Here is a 20,689-nt window from a genome sequence, read left to right as displayed (position 1 = left end):
CCATAAATTCCCAGTCAAAATTTCGTAAAATTAAAAGGCGGTAATTTTTTTTCTGTGTACGATCCTAGGGTTTTTTCAGATTCAAGTGCAGGTCGGGTCACAGTTGTTGTAAAAAAGTGCAAGATTTTGTAAAAATACAGTTTTTCTTCTAAATTTGATAGAAATTTTTCGTAAATCAAAAATTTTCACTAATTAAAAAATAGTAAAATAGAATGGACCAAAAAAGCTCCACACTGGTGTTTATTTAACACAAAAACTTACACTGGAGTAAGTGAATTTTTCTTATTTTCAAAAATTCGTCAAAATTTTCTGACATTTTCAAATAATTCAAAGATGGTTCTAAAAAAGTGCGTTTGTTTTCAACACTTACAATATTTTGTTAAAAAAAAAACAGTTTATTGACTGAATTCAGTAAAAATAATTTGTCCAAGCTTAAAAAACCAGTAGTAACACAGACGAAATTTGTTTTTTCGTTTTTTTTTTTTGGAAAATAGTAACAATAATTAAAAATTAACAAAAGTGATTAGACTAGAAAAGCCTGACACTAAACCATAGTTAACTCAAAAACTTAAACTAGAACCAAGTGGACTCTTGTGATTTTCAAAAATCTGTAAAAATTTTGCACAAGTTTTGAAATGATTCGAAGAAGATTCTATTATTAATATTTTGTGGAGAAAGTTAAAAATAAATTCGAGATGTGTTTGATTAATTTGTGGTTTAAGATAAAGTTAATGGTTTTCAAAAAGCAAAATTTTCCAAAAATTTCCGGTCAACATTTTGTAAAATCAAGAATAAGAACGCTACAATTGTATTTTTTTTTTGCGTAAGGTCTAGTAGCGTTATATAGCCATAGTATAGTTTGTCGACTGAATTCCAAAAAAATAATTTGTTTTCAATCATCAAAATCCAGTAATACTAACAACCATTTTTTTTAATTCATAAAAATTGCTAAACTTTCGTATAAATCAAAATTATCCAATAATTAAAAAATAGTAAAAGAGAATGAAACAAATAAGCTCCACACTGCAGTATAGTTACCTCAAAAACTTACTGCAGCAAGTTATTATTTTTTATTTTCGAAAATTCGTCAAAATTTTTCAAGATTTTTAAATAAAATCAAAGATGTTTCGAAAAAACCAGAATATGTTCAAAACATAGAGTATTTTGTTAAAAAAAATACAGCTTATTGACTGAATTCAAGAAAAATAATTTGTGCCATCTTCAAAAACCAGAGCAAAACAAGAAAATAATTTTTTTCGTAAAGTTAAAAAAATTTTTTGAGAATAATATCAATAGTTGAAAATTAATAAAAAAAATAATTAAAACATAGTTAACTCAAGAAATTAAACCAGAACCAAGTTGGACTTCAATGATTTTCGAAGATTTTGTCAACATTTTTTAAGTTTTAATTTTTAAATGATTCTAAGATGATTCAGTTAATATTTTATTAAGAAAGTTAGAACGAAATTTGAGATTTATTTGTTTAATTTGTGGTTTCAAATAGACTTTCAAAAAGCAAAATTTTCCAAAAATTCCCAGTCAAAATTTTGTAAAATTAAAAAGGCGGCATTTTTTTTTCTGTGTACGATCTTAGGGTTTTTTCAGATTCAAGTGCAGGTCAGGTCACAGTTGTTGCAAAAAAGTGCAAGATTTTGTAAAAATACACTTTTACTAATAAATTTGATAGAAATTTTTCGTAAATCAAAAATTTTCACTAATTAAAAAATAGTAAAACAGAATGGACCAAAAGAGCTCCACACTGATGTTTATTTAACACAAAAACTTCCACTGGAGTAAGTGAATTTTTCTTATTTTCAAAAATTCGTCAAAATTTTCTGACATTTTCAAATAATTCAAAGATGGTTTTAAAAAAACGTGTTTGTTTTCAACACGTACAATATTGTGTTAAAAAAAAAAACAGCTTATTAACTGATTTCAGCAAAAATAACTTGTTCAAGGGTCAAAAACCAGTAGTAGCACAAACGAAATTTGTTTTTTCGTTTTTTTTTTTTTGGAAAATAGTAACAATAATTAAAAATTTACAAAAATCAAGAACAAGAACGCTACAATTTTATTATACTTGTTAGGAAATTTTGGGATTTTTGGTTTTTTCGAGATTTGTAAAAACACAATTTTTGGAAAATTCCACAATAACAATTTGCTTTCAAACCTCAAAATCCAGTGGTACCTCATTTTTGCCAAATTTTCGAAAATCACAAGAGTCTATCTGATTTTCGAAAATTTGTCAAAATTCGTAAGTTTTTAAATGATTCGAAGATGATTCTATTAGTATTTTGTGGATAAAGTGTAATTTCGATTCAAATTTTTGTAAAATTGAAAAAACGCGTCAACTTTATTTTTTCCAAGACCCAATTTTTGGATTTAATTTTTTTTTTCAGATTCGGGTTAAACACAACTTTTCTCAAAACGTACAACATTTTGTAAATGTAAAACTACAGCTTAATCGCGAATTAGTGTTTTAAGTTTATAGATTGGATAAGTGTCAAAAATTACATAAGTGTCAAATTGTCAGACGTTTCATCAAAATTCATGGTGCCATGTCACGAGAAAAGTAGCCGCAATGGCATACACCAACGTCGAGTTGCTTCTCGTCGTCAACTTCCTGGTAAATTCCACTTGATTCTCCTTTTTATCAACACCTCTTTTTCAGCACGTCATATCATACGCTATAATAGTACCCATTCTTCCGTACTATTTCAGGACGCGCGATGCAACCTATTCCATGATCGGAATCCTCTGCGCTTGCGTTTTTATCGGCCGCAGCGTAAATAAGGAACTACTCGTAAAGCTTTAAGCCCGAAAATTCACCACACTGACAGTGTTTTTAAGGCGCTTTTACCCAACGGGAAAAAATACACCATAGCGACTTGTCTGTACCTCACTTTCGTCTACTATTTCATTATGGTGTTTTACGACGATTTGGTAACAAGTTTCATCGTCAAGTTCCTGTTTGGTAAGTGGACGCAGCAGCAGAATTTTTGATTCATCGGTAGTTTCGTTGCAGCGCTTACTATAGACATTGTGTACACATCTAAAGAGTTTGTAACAAGAAGTGAGCCAGAAGACCACCATTACCAGATTTGTAACTTGATAGAGTTGACCAAGTATTGCGCTTTAATCGTGGGGGCGGTTTTAGGCTCGTACATCTACTCACACAGTTCGAATTCGTCGTCGAATTTTATCATTTCGAGCTGCCTTGCACTAGTTTGTATTCGTAAGTACTGTAGTGTCAGTTTTCTGTCTGCGATTTTTTGAAATTTTTTAGTGATATTGCAACGCGTTGATAGCGATGATTCCGCTATGGAAAAGCGTCCCTCGGAGCTTTTTTCGCTGTCAGAACTTTGTAAAAGGCGACTTAGACAACTGAAACGAGTCGAAATCGTCGACAAGTGGTACCTTTTTATGTCGAAGTCGATCTACATCTTTCTGTGTAATATTTATTTTGCACGGATTTGTTACATTTTGATCGACCAGTACAATGTTAGTTACATGCAACTGGGGTACACTGCGGCGATCGAGAACATGGTGATATGTGCATGTTCTATAATAGTACCATTCGTAACCGAAAGGTACGACGATAAAAGAGAACTTCTGCTGCATAGTATGTTCGTTAGTGGGATTTTACTAGCAGGGTTCTACTCTGCTCCCAGCTATGGGTGTTCTATAGTCGCTTTCATGTGTCTAACTTTCTTCTGTACCATGATTAATGGTATGTTGCACGACGACGTGCTCAACTTCAGGTATGAAGATGAACTGGAAGAAGTGTCTGAAACTGTGACGGTGTTAATTAACCTCTTCGCGCCGATCTTCGCCGGAATCATCAACGACTTGCTGGGGGAAAATATTCTAGATCTGGTAGCGGCGATCACGCTATGTGGCTACATGTACGTGATCATCAGAAGTCTCTTCGAACTAGAGACCGCAAATGAAACAGAAGAAGAAAATAACTAGAATCACTCTTAAAAGTAACCCGTGATAATAAAAATCTAAAACCTAGATGTGTTTTTTCTTAAAACAGTCAAGCTTTCTGTCGTCGTGTTTGACAGTTTAGACACTGTCACCAGTTTGAACCACACCCGTGGTTTGAACTGATCATGATCCGCAAAATTCGCAGCAAGATGAGCCAAACATTTCCTCACACCTTTTTCTGAACGATGCGACCGACTAACGCCCAGTTGCTCCTACTCGTCAACTTTCTTGTGAGTGCGCAACTTTGACAATTTTTTTAAAAAATCGTTTAGTATTTTTTAGCTGCCGGGATCGTGGTTCCCGTTTTCTCGAAACAAATTCTACGCAATGGAGGAAACTATATTGTCATCGGGTCCGTGCAATCGGTGGTGTTTGTGGCGCAGTTCATCTCCAAGGATGTCATAGTAGGTGTAAGATTTGGCAAAGGTTTGAGTCAAATCGGTTTTGTAGGGGTTGATCGAACGCGAGAAACTATACATTATTAGAATGTTTACTTACTGTTGCTTCATCTGCTTCACGTTGCTTTTATTGGTCGTCTCGTGGTGGGCAGTTAGCTTTATCCGGATTTCGTATGGTAGTGGTGGTAGAGGAAGACGACGACAACGGGCTTAATTTGTTTGTTTTGTAGCGTTTACCACACAAATATTACCCTACTCGAAAGTTCTCGTCGCAAAATGCGAACCCAGAAGTCGCAAGATCAAAATACGGAACCTCTTGGACGTGATGAGAGTTAGCGGACTGTCTGTGGGTTCAATAGCCGGAGGGTTCATTTTCGAAGCGACTAAAGATTTCTCCAGCATTGCTACCACGTCGAGCGTGATCAGTTTGTTGACCATGAGTAAGTTTGGGTCATACTGAGTGATTTCATACTGATTCGGCTTTCAGTCATCGTCTACCAAATCGACTATAACGAAAACGAAATCGAGCGCTCCGAATCCCAAATCTTCTCGTACGGAACCACCTGCAACGCCCAGCTCCTCAATCTCCGCGAAACAAGTATCACAGACGAGTGGTACGACGTGGCAGTCAAGCTCACCTACACCTGTGCCTTCGTCAACTACTTTGCCCGTTTTTCCTTCATTCTTTGCTACAACTATCCCGTGAACAGCATCATCATAGGCTGGACTCGAGCCTACTACAACATAGTCCTGTTCCTTTCCAACTTCCTCGTCCCGTTTATCAAAGACCGAACCCACAATCCGCTGGATTTGCTAGAGAAAACGCTGATAATCTGCGCCTTTTGCCTCGTGGGACATTCGTACGCTCCCACCTACAAGTGTTACATGGTTCTGTACATCCCTCTGCTGTTTACCTACACTTTGTCGAATGCCCTGCTCGAAGACGACGCCTTGGATTTGAAGTACAATTTTCCTGTTTATCTGGCGTGCGAAACCATGGGGAACATCATCAAGATCTTCGCTCCGTTCTGTATCGGGGTGACAAGGCAGTGGTCGGGATCGGGAGTCACCAAGCTGTTGACTGTGATCCCGGCGGTTATTTACACGTGCATGCTTACTTTTAGGTTCTTGAATAAGAAAGAGAGGCGAAAAAAGTACAGCGTGGAGAGTGAACATGAAATTAGAATTGTGCGCTCTGATGAATCTGACAGCAATTTTGAAATTGAGAATTCTAGTTGTTTTGAGGAAGAAGAGCAAGGCCCAAGTACTGAGTCGAATCAGAACAAGCTTCGGAAGGTTACTTTAGTGACGGGTACTTGATACGGATTTGTATTCATACTGTATAGATTAAAAACAGTGCTGATTTACCCTGGTTGTTCAAATTACTTCAAAAACGAGACAAGGGAATCCAAGATTCTTTCAAACTACTTCAAAAATCAGGCACAAGTTGTTCCCGAGGTTTCTTCAAACTACTTTAAACGCAAAGTAAGGGATTTCAAATTTTTTTCGAACTACTTCAAAAACAAAGCAAAAGAGATCCCCAAGATCCTTACTTCAAAATCAGGCAGAAGGGGTCTCCGACATTCTCTTAAACTACTTCAGAAACAAAACAAAATATCCCAGAGATTCTTTCAAACTACTTCAAAAACAAAATAATCTCCAAAATCGTTTCAAAGTACTTCAAAAACCAGACCCACAGGGTACTCAAGATTCTTTGAAACTATTTAAAAAACTAAATACAATTATTTGTCCCCAAGATTCTTTCAAATCACTTGGAAAACAAAAGACAAATGGTCGTCCGTCAGGAATCCGAGATTCTTTCAGATTTTTCAGTTCTATTCAGATGGTCTCAGATCTTTACAGATTCTTCAAAATTTTTCCAAATTCTTTCAGTTTTTTTAGATTCTCTTAGATTTTTCTAAAGGGGACGTCGAGATTCTTTCAAATTATATGTACTTCAAAAACAAGACAACGGGTCCCCAAGATTCTTTCAAACTAATTTAGAAACAAAACACAAGAGGTCCCTGAAATTCTTTCAAACTATAACAAAAACAAAACAAAGGCGTCATTGAGATTCTTTCAAGCTACTTCAAAAACAAAGGGTAAGAGGTCGTCGAGATTCTTTTAAGTTATGTACTCGAAAAACAAGACAAGAAATCCTCAAGATTCTTTCAAACTACTTCAAAAACCTCAGACAGGAAGTGCACGAGATTCTTTCAAACTACTTCAAAAACCAGACACAACGGGTCCCTGGCATTCTTTCAAACTACTTAAAAATATCTTTTTTTTTATTCTTTCGTATTATTCCGAATTGTTTCAGACTCTTTCGAATTTTTTCAGATTCTTTAAAAGACGCCGTCAGGAATCCTCGAGATTCTTTCAAATTTTTCAGTTCTATTCAGATCGCGTCAGATCTTTTCAGATTCCTGCAGATTCTTCAAAATTCTTCCAAATTCTTTCAGTTTTTTTAGATTCTCTTAGATTTTTCTAAAGGGGTCGTCGAGATTCTTTAAAATTATATGTACTTTAAAAACAAGACAACGGGACCCCAAGATTCTTTCAAACTAATTTAGAAACAAAACACAAGAGGTCCCTAAGATTCTTTCAAACTATAATAAAAACAAAACGAAGGCGTGATTGAGATTCTTTCAAACTACTTCAAAAACAAACGGCAAGAGATCGTCGAGATTATTTTAAGTTATGTACTCTAAAAGCAAGACAAGAGACCCTCAAGATTCTTACAAACTACTTCAAAAACCAGGCACAACGGGTCCCTGGCAGTCTTTCAGACTCCTTAAAAAAAATTTGTTTTTTTATTCTTTCGTATTATTTCGAATTATTTCAGATTCTCTCGAATTTTTTGAGATTCTTTCAAAGACACCGTCAGGAATCCTCGAAATTCTTTCAAATTTTTCAGTTTTATTCAGATCGTCTCAGATCTTTTCAGATTCCTGCAGATTCTTCAAAACACTTCCAGATTCTTTCAGTTTTTTTAGATTCTCTTACATTTTTCTAAAGGGGTCGACGAGATTCTTTCAAATTATATGTATTTCAAAAACAAGACAATGGGTCCATAAGATTATTTCAAACTAATTTAGAAACAAAACACAAGAGGTCCCTAAGATTCTTTCAAACTATAATAAAAACAAAACGAAGGCGTGATTGAGATTCTTTCAAACTACTTCAAAAGCAAACGGCAAGAGATCGTCGAGATTCTTTTAAGTTATGTACTCAAAAATCAAGACAAGAGATCCTCAAGATTCTTTCAAACTACTTCAAAAACCAGACACGAAGGGTCCCTGGCATTCTTTTAGACTACTTAAAAAAATCAGTTTTTTTATTCTTTCGTATTATTTCGAATTGTCTCAGATTCTTTCGAATTTTTTCAGATTCTTTCAAAGACACCGTCAGGAATCCTGGAGATTCTTTCAAATTTTTCAGTTCTATTTAGATCGTCTTAGATCTTTTCGGAGATTCTTCAAAATTCTTCCAAATTCTTTCAGTTTTTTTAGATTCTCTTAGATTTTTCTAAAGGGGTCGTCGAGATTCTTTCAAATTATATGTACTTTAAAAACAAAACAACGCGTTCCCAAGATTCTTTCAAACTAATTTAGAAACAAAACACAAGAGGTTCCTGAGATTCTTTCAAACTATAACAAAAACCAAACAAAGGGGTGATTGAGATTCTTTCAAGCCACTTCAAAAACAAACGGCAAGAGATCGTCGAGATTCTTATAAGTTATGTACTCGAAAAACAAGACAAGAGATCCTCAAGATTCTTTCAAACTACTTCAAAAACCAGACACAGGAAGTGCACGAGATTCTTTCAAACCACTCCAAAAACCAGGCACAACGGGTCCTTGGCATTCTTTCAGACTACTTAAAACAGTCTGTATTTTATTCTTTCGTATTATTTTGAATTGTTTCAGATTCTTTCGAATTTTTTCAGATTCTTTCAAAGATGCTGTCAGGAATCCTCGAGATTCTCTCAAATTTTTCAGTTCTATTCAGATCGTCTCAGATCTGTTCAGATTCATGCAGATTCTTCAAAATTCTTCCAAATTCTTTCAGTTTTTTTAGATTATCTTAGATTTTTCTAAAGGGGTTGGCGAGATTCTTTCAAATTATATGTACTTCAAAAACAAGACAACGGGTCCCCAAGATTCTTTCAAAACTAATTTAGAAATAAAACACGAGACGTCACTGAGATTCTTTCAAACTATAACAAAAACAAAGCAAAGGCGTGATTGAGATTCTTTCAAGCTACTTCAAAAACAAACGGCAAGAGATCGCCGAGATTCTTTTAAGTTATGTACTCGAAACACAGGACAAGAGATCCTCAAGATTCCTTCCAATCACTTCAAAAACCAGACACAGGGAGTGCACGAGATTCTTTCAAACTACTTCAAAAACAAACGGCAAGAGATCGTCGAGATTCTTTTAAGTTATGTACTCGAAAAACAAGACAAGAGATCCTCAAGATTCTTTCAAACTACTTTAAAAACAAGGCACAACGGGTACTTGGCATTCTTTCAGACTACTTAAAAAAATCTGATTTTTATTCTTTCGTATTATTCCGAATTGTTTCAGAGTCTTTCGAATTTTTTCAGATTTTTCAAAAGACGCCGTCAGGAATCCTCGAGATTCTTTCAAATTGTTCAGTTCTATTCAGATCGTCTCAGATCTTTTCAGATTCCTGCAGATTCTTCAAAATTCTTCCAAATTCTTTCAGTTTATTTAGATTCTTTTAGACTTTTCTAAAGGGGTCGTCGAGATTCTTTCAAATTATATGCACGTCAAAAACAAGACAACGGGTCCCCAAGACTCTTTCAAACTAATTTAGAAACAAAACACAAGAGGTCCTTGAAATTCTTTCAAACTATAACAAAAATAAAACAAAGGCGTGATTGAGATTCTTTCAAACTACTTCAAAAACAAACGGCAAGAGATCGTCGAGATTCTTTTAAGTTATGTACTCGAAAAACAAGACACGAGATCCTCAAGATTCTTTCAAACTACTTAAAAAATCAGACACAACAGGTCCCTGGCATTCTTTCAGACAACTTAAAAAAGTCTGTTTTTTTATTCTATCGTATTATTTCGAATTGTTTCAGATTCTTTCAAAGACACCGTCAGGAATCCTCGAGATTCTTTAAAATTTTTCAGTTCTATTCAGATCGTCTCAGATCTTTTCAGATTCGTGCAGATTCTTTAAAATTCTTCCAAATTCTTTCAGTTTTTTTAGATTCTTTTAGATTTTTCTAAAGGAGTCGTTGAGATTCTTTCAGATTATATGTACTTCAAAAACAAGATAACGGGTCCCCGAGATTCTTTCAAACAAATTTAGAACCAAAACTCAAGAGGTCCCTGAGATTCTTCCAAACTATAACAAAAACCAAACAACGGCGTGGTTGAGATTCTTTCAAGCTACTTCAAAAACAAATGGCAAGAGATCGTAGAGATTCTTTTAAGTTATGTACTCGAAAAACAAAACAAGAGATCCTCAAGATTCTTTCAAACTACTTCAAAAATCAGACACAGGGAGTGCACGAGATTCTTTCAAACTACTTCAAAAAGCAGGCACAACAGGTCCCTGGCATTCTTTCAGACAACTTAAAAAAGTCTGTTATTTTATTCTATCGTATTATTTCGAATTGTTTCAGATTCTTTCAAAGACACCGTCAGGAATCCTCGAGATTCTTTAAAATTTTTCAGTTCTATTCAGATCGTCTCAGATCTTTTCAGATTCGTGCAGATTCTTTAAAATTCTTCCAAATTCTTTCAGTTTTTTTAGATTCTTTTAGATTTTTCTAAAGGAGTCGTTGAGATTCTTTCAGATTATATGTACTTCAAAAACAAGATAACGGGTCCCCGAGATTCTTTCAAACAAATTTAGAACCAAAACTCAAGAGGTCCCTGAGATTCTTCCAAACTATAACAAAAACCAAACAACGGCGTGATTGAGATTCTTTCAAGCTACTTCAAAAACAAATGGCAAGAGATCGTCGAGATTCTTTTAAGTTATGTACTCGAAAAACAAGACAAGAGATCCTCAAGATTCTTTCAAACTACTTCAAAAACCTGACACAGGGAGTGCACGAGATCCTTTCAAACTACTTCAAAAACCAGGCACAACGGGTCAGACTTTAAAAAAAAATCTGTTTTTTTATTCTTTCGTATTCAGATCGTCTCAGATTTTTTCAGATTCTCTTAGATTTTTCTAAATGGGTCGTCGAAGTTATTTCAAATTATATGTGCTTCAAAAACAAGACAACGGGTCCCCAAGATTCTTTCAAACCAATTTAGAAACAAAACACAAGAGGTCCCTGAGATTCTTTCAAACTATAACAAAAACCAAACAAAGGCGTGATTGAGATTCTTTCAAACTACTTCAAAAACAAACGGCAAGAGATCGTCGAGATTCTTTTAAGTTATGTACTCGAAAAACAAGACAAGAGATCCTCAAGATTCTTTCAAAATTAAATCACTAGGGATATCCGAAATTCTTTCAAATTACTTTAAAAAGATGTGCATGTTGGAGGGCCACAGACAGGGGTATTTTTCCCAAAATTTGGGGGAATTTGAAGAAATTGGGGGAACTTTTGGGCAATGAAAAGTTTGGGGGAAATTTGTATTCAAATAGCGATTCTGGAAAAACGGTTGGAGTTATCGAAGAAATTTCGAAAATTTCATTTTTGAAAAAGTTGTCTAAAAATTCTCAAAAAATTCAGGGATGTACCTCTCGACGTGCTGATTCCTAAAATATAGCGTGTTTATGTTAATCGCGCAACATTTTCAAAATGTTCGGTTTAAAATAAAAATTTTCTAAAATGTAAAAATACCTATATTTAGTTCAATTTCACCGAATTACGAGTTAACAACTGCAATGACACTTAGGACGTAACCTTGTTTATAAATAATATAATAAATATACAACAAAATACCCGTAACTATATATATAAACAGTCCGTTCACACCAATTTGACGTTACTGAGTCGCTCAGTCGATGTACTGCGCAAGCCACCGGAACCCTTCGCCGTACCCTTGTCTTTTCAGGATAGAACACATGAACAACTCTAGAGGGCGCGCTGCTAATTCAGACCGAGGCACTTTTCCCTGCAAACATACACGTAAAACTTTTTCTAACACCGCCACCAGTTCACCTTTCCGGTAGTGTTTCCATACAAATTGTAAAACATTCTCAGTTGATCCTCGGAAGCCGCCTTAGGTAAATCGATTTTATTGCCAAGTATAAGTACAGGGCAAGTTGATAGCGTCTCGTCCGTCAAAAGTGACACCAACTCTATTTTACTCTCCTCGAATCTGTCGTGGTCGTTGACGTCTATCAGGAAAACAATAGCGTCGACAACGGGGAAGTAATCTTTCCAAACGCGCCTCGCTGAAATTATTTTTGTTTATTTGTAGTTATTTCGTGTTGAGTTTTTTATCAATTACCCTGAGTGTGACCACCTAAATCGAACGTCGTGAATCGCATATTTCCAATTGATAATTCCTCTGACGCTGCAAAACTTTCAGGTTATTGCTGTAGGTTCAAATTAACATATATTAAATAATTCTTTTGAAATAAGAATCTTACTAGGATATAGTGTTGGAAGATGCTGTGCCAGCTTATCATCCTTGAGCATGTGCAACAAAGTCGTTTTTCCCGCATTGTCGAGCCCTAGGAAAAGCAGCTTGCCCGACTTCTTCCACAAGCCTAAACACAACGTATTAGTCACAGTTATAAACTCACCGTCTGAAAATCAAATACAAAATTTTCTGACCGCGGTGCGCAACTGATCCGTATCACACCTTGTGATAACCCAAATCAATGCAAATATTTGAAAATCAAAAGTAACTGGATGCAAATACACAAGTTATTACAGGCGTGTGGCAGTCAACAGGGGGCGTTGCAGCAGGAGCGGATGGGGCTCCCGGTCGTGGCTGTTCTCCTACCTACGACGGTAATTCTATCTATCGCAAGCACTGCCACCCAGCACGAAGAACATGCCTAGACGATTCTATTCGAACCTGCATTTTTTGTGAAGGTTTTTTGTGCTCGACTAGGAACCGCGCACTCCGCTTCCACCACGTGTTTCTGTGTTATTTAACCTCAATTCCATTTAAATTTTTTTCAAATCTTGTGACTCTGAAATTAAACTAGAACTGAACAAGCGTCAAAATTTCGATAGGAGCAAAGATAAAAAATCCCGAAAAAAGAGAAATTAAACTGAAACTCGAAAAATTCAGAAATCGAAATATATATAAAACAGTCGAAAATTGAAAAATCTAAAGTTTAAAAAACGAAAAACTGAAAATCCAAAAAATTAAAAATCGAAAAGTTGAAAAATAGAAATATTGAAAAATCCCAAAACTGAAACAAATATCCAAAATTGAGAAATTAAAAAATTAGCCAACCGAAAAATCCAAAAATCGAAGAATTGAAGAACTGAAAAATCGAAACTGCGAATTCGAGGAACGGGAAAATAAAAAAAAAATATTAATTGAAAAATCGGAAAACTGAAAATTCAGCAACGTCAAAATTTGAAAAATTGGATAATAGAAATACTGAAGAACTGGAAAATCAAAAAATCCAGAAATCGAAAAATCCAAAATTTAAAACATTGAACAATTGAAATATCGCAAAATTGAAAAATGGAGAAATCCAAACATCAAAGAATCAAAAAAAAAAAATTCGAAAAGCTGGAAAATCGAAAAACCGAGAAATCCAAAAACCGAAACATCGAGAAATAGAAAAAAATTGAGAAACTGATAAACTGAGAAATTGAACAATCAAAACATCCAAACATCTGAATTCGATAAATCGAGAAATAAAAAAAATTGAAAAATTTTAAAAAAGAAAAAGTTGAAAAAAAAATGAGAAATCGAAGTATAAAACTGTCGAAAATTTAAAAAATCTAAAGTTTAACGAAAAATTCAAAATACAAAAAGTAAAAAAGGGGTGGAAACCCAAAAACTGCAAACTGAAAAATTTAAAAATTGGAAAATCGACGAATTGGAATCGATTGGCCTGAAAATTTGAAAAATTGAATAAACGAAAAATTGGAAAATCGAAGAAACAACAAAAATTAAGGAAATGAAAAAACAAAAAATTGTGATATAAAAAACCGATAAAATGAAAAATAAAAAATCAGGAAAACGCAAAATAAAAATCGGGGAGTTGAAAACTTGAGGAAACGAAAAATTGAAAAAGGGAAAAATAAAAAATAAAAAAACGAAAAAGTGTATAATAAAAACTTGAAAAATGTAAGAAGTGAAAATCAAACTTGAAAATTTGAAGAAAAATTGAAAAAAACCTGAAAATTTGAAAAATTGAATAAACAAAAAATTGTAAAATCGAAAGAAACAACAAAAAATAAAGGAAATGAAAAAACGAAAAGTTGTGACATAAAATGGAAAAGGTGAAAATTAAAAAAACGGGAAAATGAAAAATAAAAATCGGAAACAAAAAAATTGGGAAGGCGAAAAATTAAAATTTGAGAAACTGAAAAATCGAAAAATGAAAAACTGTAATGTTGAAAAATTGCCAAATTGAAAAACTGATGCAAACCGAAAAATTGAAAATTTTGGAAGTCAAGAAACTGTAAAATTGAAAAATCAAAAATAAAAAAACGAAAAAGTATATAATGAAAACTTGAAACATGTCAAAAGTGAAAATCAAACATGAAAATTTGAAGAAACCAAAATTTGAAAAGTCAAAATATTGAAAATTAAAGAAATTGAAAAAAAGACTGGAAATCCAAAACCGCAAATTGAAAAATTTTAAACGTGGAAATTCATGGAATTGAATAAATAAAAAAATGTACATCGAGGAAACTGAGACCATGTGAGGGATTTTAAGAAAATCTGAGAGAGTCTGGAAGTATCTGAGAGAATTTGAAAGAATCCGAAATAATTTGAAAGAATCCAAAAGAATTCGGAAGTATCCGAAAGAATCCAAAAAAATCCGAGAGAAAAGAAGCTGAAAGAATTTGAAGGGATCTGAATGACCCTAGAAGATTTTGAAAGAATCTGAGAGAATCTGAAAAAATCTGAAGGGATTTGTCAGAATCTGAGGGAATCAGAAATAATTCAAAAGAATTCGAAAGAATCCCAAAGGATCTCAAAGAATCTGAAAGAGTCCTAAAGAATCAGAAAGAATCTAAGGGAATCCGAAAAAATCTTAAAGAATCTGAAAGAATCTTAAAGAATCCGAAAAAATCCGAAAGAATCTGAAAAAGTCCGAAAGAATCCGAAATAATTCGAAAGAATCTGAAAAAATCTGAAAGAATCTAAAAGAATCTGGAAGAATCTGAAAGAATCTAAAAGAATCTAAAAGAATATGAAAGAATCTGAAGGGATCTGAAGGGCCTGGAGGAATCTTATAGAATCTAGCAGACGAATCTGATAAAAACTGAAGGAAAATAAGAGAACCTGAAAGAATCTTAAAAAATATTAAAGAATCTGAAAGCATCTGAACGAATCTGACATATTCTCAAGAAATCCGAAGGAACTTGTGAGAATCTGAAAGAACCCGAAAGAATCCGCAAAAATCTGGAAAAAATCTGAAGGGATCTTAAGGAAGCTAAGATAATGTGAGGGATTCTAAGAGAATCTGGAAATGTCTGAGAGAATCTACAAGAATATGTAAGAATCCGGAAGAATCCGAAAGAATTTCAAAGAATCTGAAGGAATCTGAAAGAATCTGAGAGAATCTGAAAGAAACTGAAAGGATTTGATAGAATCAGAACAAATCTGAAAGAAACTGAAAGAATCTGAAGGGATCTAAAAAAAATCTAAAAGAATCCCAGGAAATCTGAAATATTCCAAAAGAATTCGGAAGTACCCGAAAGAATCCAAAAGAAGCTGAAAGAATTTGAAGGGGACTGAATGACTCTAGAAGATTTTGAAAGAATCTGAGAGAATCTGAAAGAATCTGAAGGGATCTGACAGAATCTGAGGGAATCAGAAATAATTCAAAAGAATTCGAAAGAATCCCAAAGGATCTCAAAGAATCTGAAAGAATGTGAAAGAATCCGAAAGAGTCCTAAAGAATCAGAAAGAATCTAAGGGAATCCGAAAAAATCTTAACGAATCTGAAAGAATCTTAAAGAATCTGGAAGAATCTGAAAGAATCTGAAAGAATCTGAAGGGATCTGAAGGGATCTGGAGGAATTTGATAGAATCTAGCAGACGAATCTGATAAAACTGAAGGAAAATGAAAGAACCTGAAAGAATAATAATTCTATTAACTTCTCTGTTCCTCAGTTCAATGTTAGACAAGCTCCCTTGCTCTACATTAAATTCAATTTTATGAATTATTTGTTGTTTTCACCACTTAATAATATATTATTTACTTGTAGTTCTATTTATAGCAGAATTGATTTTTATTCAGATACATTTCCTAAATTTCAAACTAAGTTAAGGCAAATCTTATTTTAAAAATATTGTAACATTCTCATGTGATTTTATTATTTTTTCTTTGTATTGTTTAAGGATGTTTTTCCGTCAATAAAGTAAGTAAGTAAGTAAGTAAGAATCTTAAAAAGTATTAAAGAATCTGAAAAAACCCGAAAGAATCTGCAAAAATCCGGAAAAAATCTGAAGGGATGTTAAGGAAGCTGAGATAATGCGAAGGATTCTAAGAGAATCTGGAAATGTCTTAGAGAATCTACAAAAATCTGTAAGACTCCGGAAGAATCCGAAAAAATTTCAAAGAATCTGAAGGAATCTGAACGAATCTGAGAGAAGCTGAAAGAATCTGATAGAATCAGAACAAATCTGAAAGAAACTGAAAGAATCTGAAGCGATCTGAAAAAATCTGAAAGAATCCCAGGAAATCTGAAATATTCCAAAAGAATTCGGAAGTATCCGAAAGAATCCAAAAGAATCCGAGAGAATCCGAAAGAAGCTGAAAGAATTTGAAGGGATCTGAATGACTCTAGAAGATTTTGAAAGAATCTGAGAAAATCTGAAAGAATCTGAAGGGATCTGACAGAATCTGAGGGAATCAGAAATAATTCAAAAGAATTCGAAAGAATCCCAAAGGATCTCAAAGAATGTGAAAGAATCCGAAAGAGTCCTAAAGAATCAGAAAGAATCTAAGGGAATCCGAAAAAATCTTAAAGAATCTGAAAGAATCTTAAAGAATCCGAAAAAATCCGAAAGAATCTGAAAAAGTCCGAAAGAATCCGAAATAATTCGAAAGAATCTGAAAAAATCTGAAAGAATCTAAAAGAATCTGGAAGAATCTGAAAGAATCTAAAAGAATCTAAAAGAATCTGAAAGAATCTGAAAGGATCTGAAGGGATCTGGAGGAATTTGATAGAATCTAGCAGACGAATCTGATAAAAACTGAAGGAAAATGAAAGAACCTGAAAGAATCTTAAAAAATATTAAAGAATCTGAAAGCATCTGAACGAATCTTACTTACTTACTTTATTGACGGAAAAACATCCTTAAACAATACAAAGAAAAAATAATAAAATCACATGAGAATGTTACAATATTTTTAAAATAAGATTTGCCTTAACTTAGTTTGAAATTTAGGAAAAGTATCTAAATAAAAATCAATTCTGCTATAAATAGAATTACAAGTAAATAATATATTATTAAGTGGTGAAAACAACAAATAATTCGTATAATTGAATTTAATGTAGAACAAGGGAGCTTGTCTAACATTGAACTGAGGAACATAGAAGTTAATAGAATTAAGAATGTCAGAATCGCACATATTGTTTAAAAGTTTAAACATAAAACAAATTTTGTAAAAATCACGACGTACACTTAATAAAGACAAACCCAAATAAGATTTACTAAGACTAGTAGAATGAGAGACCTTAAGTGGTAATTTGAACAAAATAGATTTGACAAACTTATTTTGAATGCGTTCAATTCTATTCTTAGGATCCCACAGTATGCACCCATATTCCAAAACTGAACGGACCAATGATGAATATAATACTAGAGAAGTACGAATATCATTAAAATCATGACAGTATCTCTTTATACACCCTAATACTTTATTAGTAGAGCTGTGCGGTCGAAATTTAAAAGCTGCGAATTGACCCCCACACCGGCAGGCCAGAGGCTTGCAACCGACGTTATGTATTGCGAAGAAAATTACGCGAAAAATAATGTTAACGGCATGTCAGTTGATGATTTTAAAATCCATATTCACGAAATAAGAGTAATAATAATTTTAATAATGTGCGGGTGTCCGTCTCGTTGACAATAAAACTATTTGTGTGAATTATCAAAAATAATCCACAACTGAAAAGCGAGAAGCCAGCAAGGCAAGGCTGTAGCGATCGGCACTGTGGGCCGATAGTGGGGGTAAATAAATTTCGACCGCACAGCTCTATTTATTAGCTTTTGAAACAATATATTCGCAATGCAAGACAAAGGATAATTTGCTGTCAATCTGACATATTCTCAAGAAATCCGAAGGAACTTGTGAGAATCTGAAAGAACCCGAAAGAATCTGCAAAAATCTGGAAACAATCTGAAGGAATATTAAGGAAGCTGAGATAATGTGAGCGATTCTAAGAGAATCTGGAAATGTCTGAGAGAATCTACAAGAATCTGTAAGAATCCGGAAGAATCCGAAAGAATTTCAAAGAATCCGAGAGAATCCGAAAGAAGCTGAAAGAATTTGAAGGGATCTGAATGACTCTAGAAGATTTTGAAAAAATCTGAGAGAATCTGAAAGAATCTGAAGGGATCTGACAGAATCTGAGGGAATTAGAAATAATTCAAAAGAATCCCAAAGGATCTCAAAGAATCTGAAAAAATGTGAAAGAATCCGAAAGAGTCCTAAAGAATCAGAAAGAATCTAAGAGAATCCGAAAAAATCTTAAAGAATCTGAAAGAGTCTTAAAGAATCTGGAAGAATCTGAAAGAATCTGGAAGAATCTGAAAGAATCTGGAAGAATCTGAAAGAATCGAAAAGAATCTAAAAGAATCCGAATGAATCGGAAAGAATCTGAAGGGATCTGGAGGAATTTGATAGAATCTAGCATACGAATCTGATAAAAACTGAAGGAAAATGAAAGAACCTGAAAGAATCTTAAGAAGTATTAAAGAATCTGACAAAACCCGAAAGAATCTGCAAAAATCTGGACAAAATCTGAAGGGATCTTAAGAAAGCTAAGATAATGTGAGGGATTCTAAGAGAATCTGGAAATGTCTGAGAGAATCTACAAGAATATGTAAGAATCCGGAAGAATCCGAAAGAATTTCAAAGAATCTGGAGGAATCTGAAAGAATCTGGGAGAAACTGAAAGAATCTGAAAGAATCTGAAGGGATCTGAAAAAATCTGAAATATTCCAAAAGAATTCGGAAGTATCCGAAAGAATCCAAAAGAATCCGAGAGAATTCGAAAGAAACTGAAAGAATTTGAAGGGATCTGAATGACTCTAGAAGATTTTGAAAGAATCTGAGGGAATCAGCAATAATTCAAAAGAATTCGAAAGAATCCCAAAGGATCTCAAAGAATCTGAAAGAATGTGAAAGAATCCGAAAGAGTCCTAAAGAATCAGAAAGAATCTAAGGGAATCCGAAAAAATCTTAAAGAACATGAAAGAATCTTAATGTATCCGAAAAAATCCGAAAGAATCCGAAAGAATCTGAAAAAGTCCGGAAGAAAATAATTCGAAAGAATCTGAAAAAATCTGAAAGAATCTAAAAGAATCTGGAAGAATCTGAAAGAATCTAAAAGAATCTGAAAGAACCCGAAAGAATCTGTAAAAATCTGGAAAAAATCTGAAGGGATCTTAAGGAAGCTGAGATAATGTGAGGGATTCTAAGAGAGTCTGGAAATGTCTGAGAGAATCTACAAGAATTTGTAAGAATCCGGAAGAATTTCAAAGAATCTGAAGGAATCTGAAAGAATCTGAGAAACTCTGAAAGAAACTGAATGAATCTGATAGAATCAGAACAAATCTAAATGAAACTGAAAGAATCTGAAGGGATCTGAAAGAATCCCAGGAAATGTGAAATATTCCAAAAGAATCCGAGAGAAACTGAAAGGATCCGAAAGAATCTGGAAGCATCCGAAAGAATCCAAAAAAGTCCCAAAGAATCTGAAAGAATCTTAAGAAATCTGAGATACTGTCAAGAAATATGAAGAAACCTGTGAGAATCTGAAAGAACCTGCAAAAAATTTAAAAACTGAAAAATCGACGCATTGGAATCGATTGGTCTGAAAATTTGAAAAATTGAATAAACGAAAAATTGGAAAATCGAAAGAAACAACAAAAAATAAAGGAAATAAAGAAACCAAAAATTGTGATATAAAATCGAGAAACGCCCAGAAAACATAAAATTAGTCATTCGGCAGAGGATCTCTTTACCGCGTTATCAGCAAAAAATCTCTAAATCGAATCTTACAATTATCTGACAAAACTGAATATGTTATGCCGGACTTCAAGAGCTGTCTAAACAACTTTAGACCAATTTTTATAATTCAACTGCTAACAACTATCTAACTGTGTGTTAAATTGTGTTAGCACCAGTTAACGATAAAAATCCTCACACGAACTGTGAATTTACAAACAATGAATCAAATTTATACGTGTATAACGATTTTTTAAATGATTTTTCGTCAAATTCAAATTATTCAAATGTACTTTCGCGCCGCTGTTAAAAATTTTCAGCGCGAAATTCTAATTCAAATTCGGCCACCACAACCTTACCCAAACACGAATTTCGAAATCAAATAGTCACTCACCTAGAAAGCCCAAGACTCCTGTAAACCACTCCCAAAGGAACATTTTTCTGAAAGAAACAACGGGTGATTGACCTTTATGTTCTTGTGACTTAGTTAAACCCAATGAATGAGTTTAACAAGGAATAGCTAGGGTCGACAAGACTATTGTTTGATGTAAAACAAGCTCCGACTTTTTTCGAAAAGAAAAAAAAATCAAAAAAAGCATCGATAGGGTGTCAAATACGGTTTTGTGAGTACTTACGTTTAATTCAGGTTGTTTTAATACTCGAAGTTGTGGTTTAAGTGCGACTTTTTGGCTTTTTGGGATTGTTCAAAATTTACCACCGAACGGGATTGTTGTTGGCACTTGAAGGTGATGTGACACTAGCGCTACCAACGCGACAACACTCGAGACAAAACTCCCTAAATCTCGGAACTATTTTAAATAATTTATCAACCAGAAGAGTCAAATTGATAGATTTACGCCTCGTCAGTAACCGGTGACGTCTGCAAGTCACGCTAAAATGCAAAATTTATGTCCGCTGTTTGATAAATCTTGCTACTAATTCGAACATGACAGATCGCGTCCTG

At 33.8% G+C, this 20,689-nt stretch overlaps 2 protein-coding genes across 4 annotated transcripts; one reads left to right on the top strand and one right to left on the bottom strand.

Moving 5' to 3' along the window:
- Positions 1-2,501: 2,501 nt before the first annotated feature.
- On the top strand, positions 2,502-5,742 carry LOC135129456 (uncharacterized). Of its 3 annotated transcripts, none has more exons than XR_010280577.1 (6): positions 2,502-2,626; positions 2,672-2,803; positions 2,851-2,974; positions 3,026-3,235; positions 3,287-4,220; positions 4,273-4,359. XR_010280577.1 is itself a non-coding variant. In XM_064056607.1 (5 exons), the coding sequence occupies exons 1-5, from the start codon at positions 4,176-4,178 to the stop codon at positions 5,706-5,708; spliced, it is 1,344 nt and encodes a 447-aa protein (XP_063912677.1). In that variant the 5' UTR covers positions 4,030-4,175; the 3' UTR covers positions 5,709-5,742. The 3 variants fall into 3 exon arrangements, 1 of the variants encoding a protein (XP_063912677.1); XR_010280578.1 differs by having other exon boundaries at positions 2,504-2,626; positions 2,722-2,803; XM_064056607.1 differs by lacking the exons at positions 2,502-2,626; positions 2,672-2,803; positions 2,851-2,974; positions 3,026-3,235 and adding exons at positions 4,441-4,564; positions 4,619-4,828; positions 4,876-5,742 and having other exon boundaries at positions 4,030-4,220; positions 4,263-4,394.
- A 5,491-nt stretch (positions 5,743-11,233) lies between these two features.
- LOC135129364 (GTP-binding protein SAR1b-like) lies at positions 11,234-20,523 on the bottom strand. Its single transcript, XM_064056514.1, has 6 exons — positions 20,361-20,523; positions 20,120-20,166; positions 11,986-12,105; positions 11,844-11,909; positions 11,552-11,787; positions 11,234-11,504 (listed from the first exon to the last, which is right to left on the bottom strand). Exons 2-6 carry the CDS (start codon positions 20,160-20,162, stop codon positions 11,388-11,390), a joined length of 582 nt encoding a protein of 193 aa, XP_063912584.1. The 5' UTR covers positions 20,163-20,166; positions 20,361-20,523; the 3' UTR covers positions 11,234-11,387.
- Positions 20,524-20,689: the final 166 nt, after the last annotated feature.

The sequence above is a fragment of the Zophobas morio genome, unplaced genomic scaffold, assembly GCF_036711695.1.
Source record: "Zophobas morio isolate AGI-343-1 ecotype UQ-CSIRO unplaced genomic scaffold, CSIRO_AGI_Zmor_V1 ptg000016l, whole genome shotgun sequence".
Classification (NCBI taxonomy): domain Eukaryota; kingdom Metazoa; phylum Arthropoda; class Insecta; order Coleoptera; family Tenebrionidae; genus Zophobas; species Zophobas morio.
Note: the sequence above shows the minus strand (reverse complement) of the source record. Positions and strands in the feature narration are given on the sequence as shown.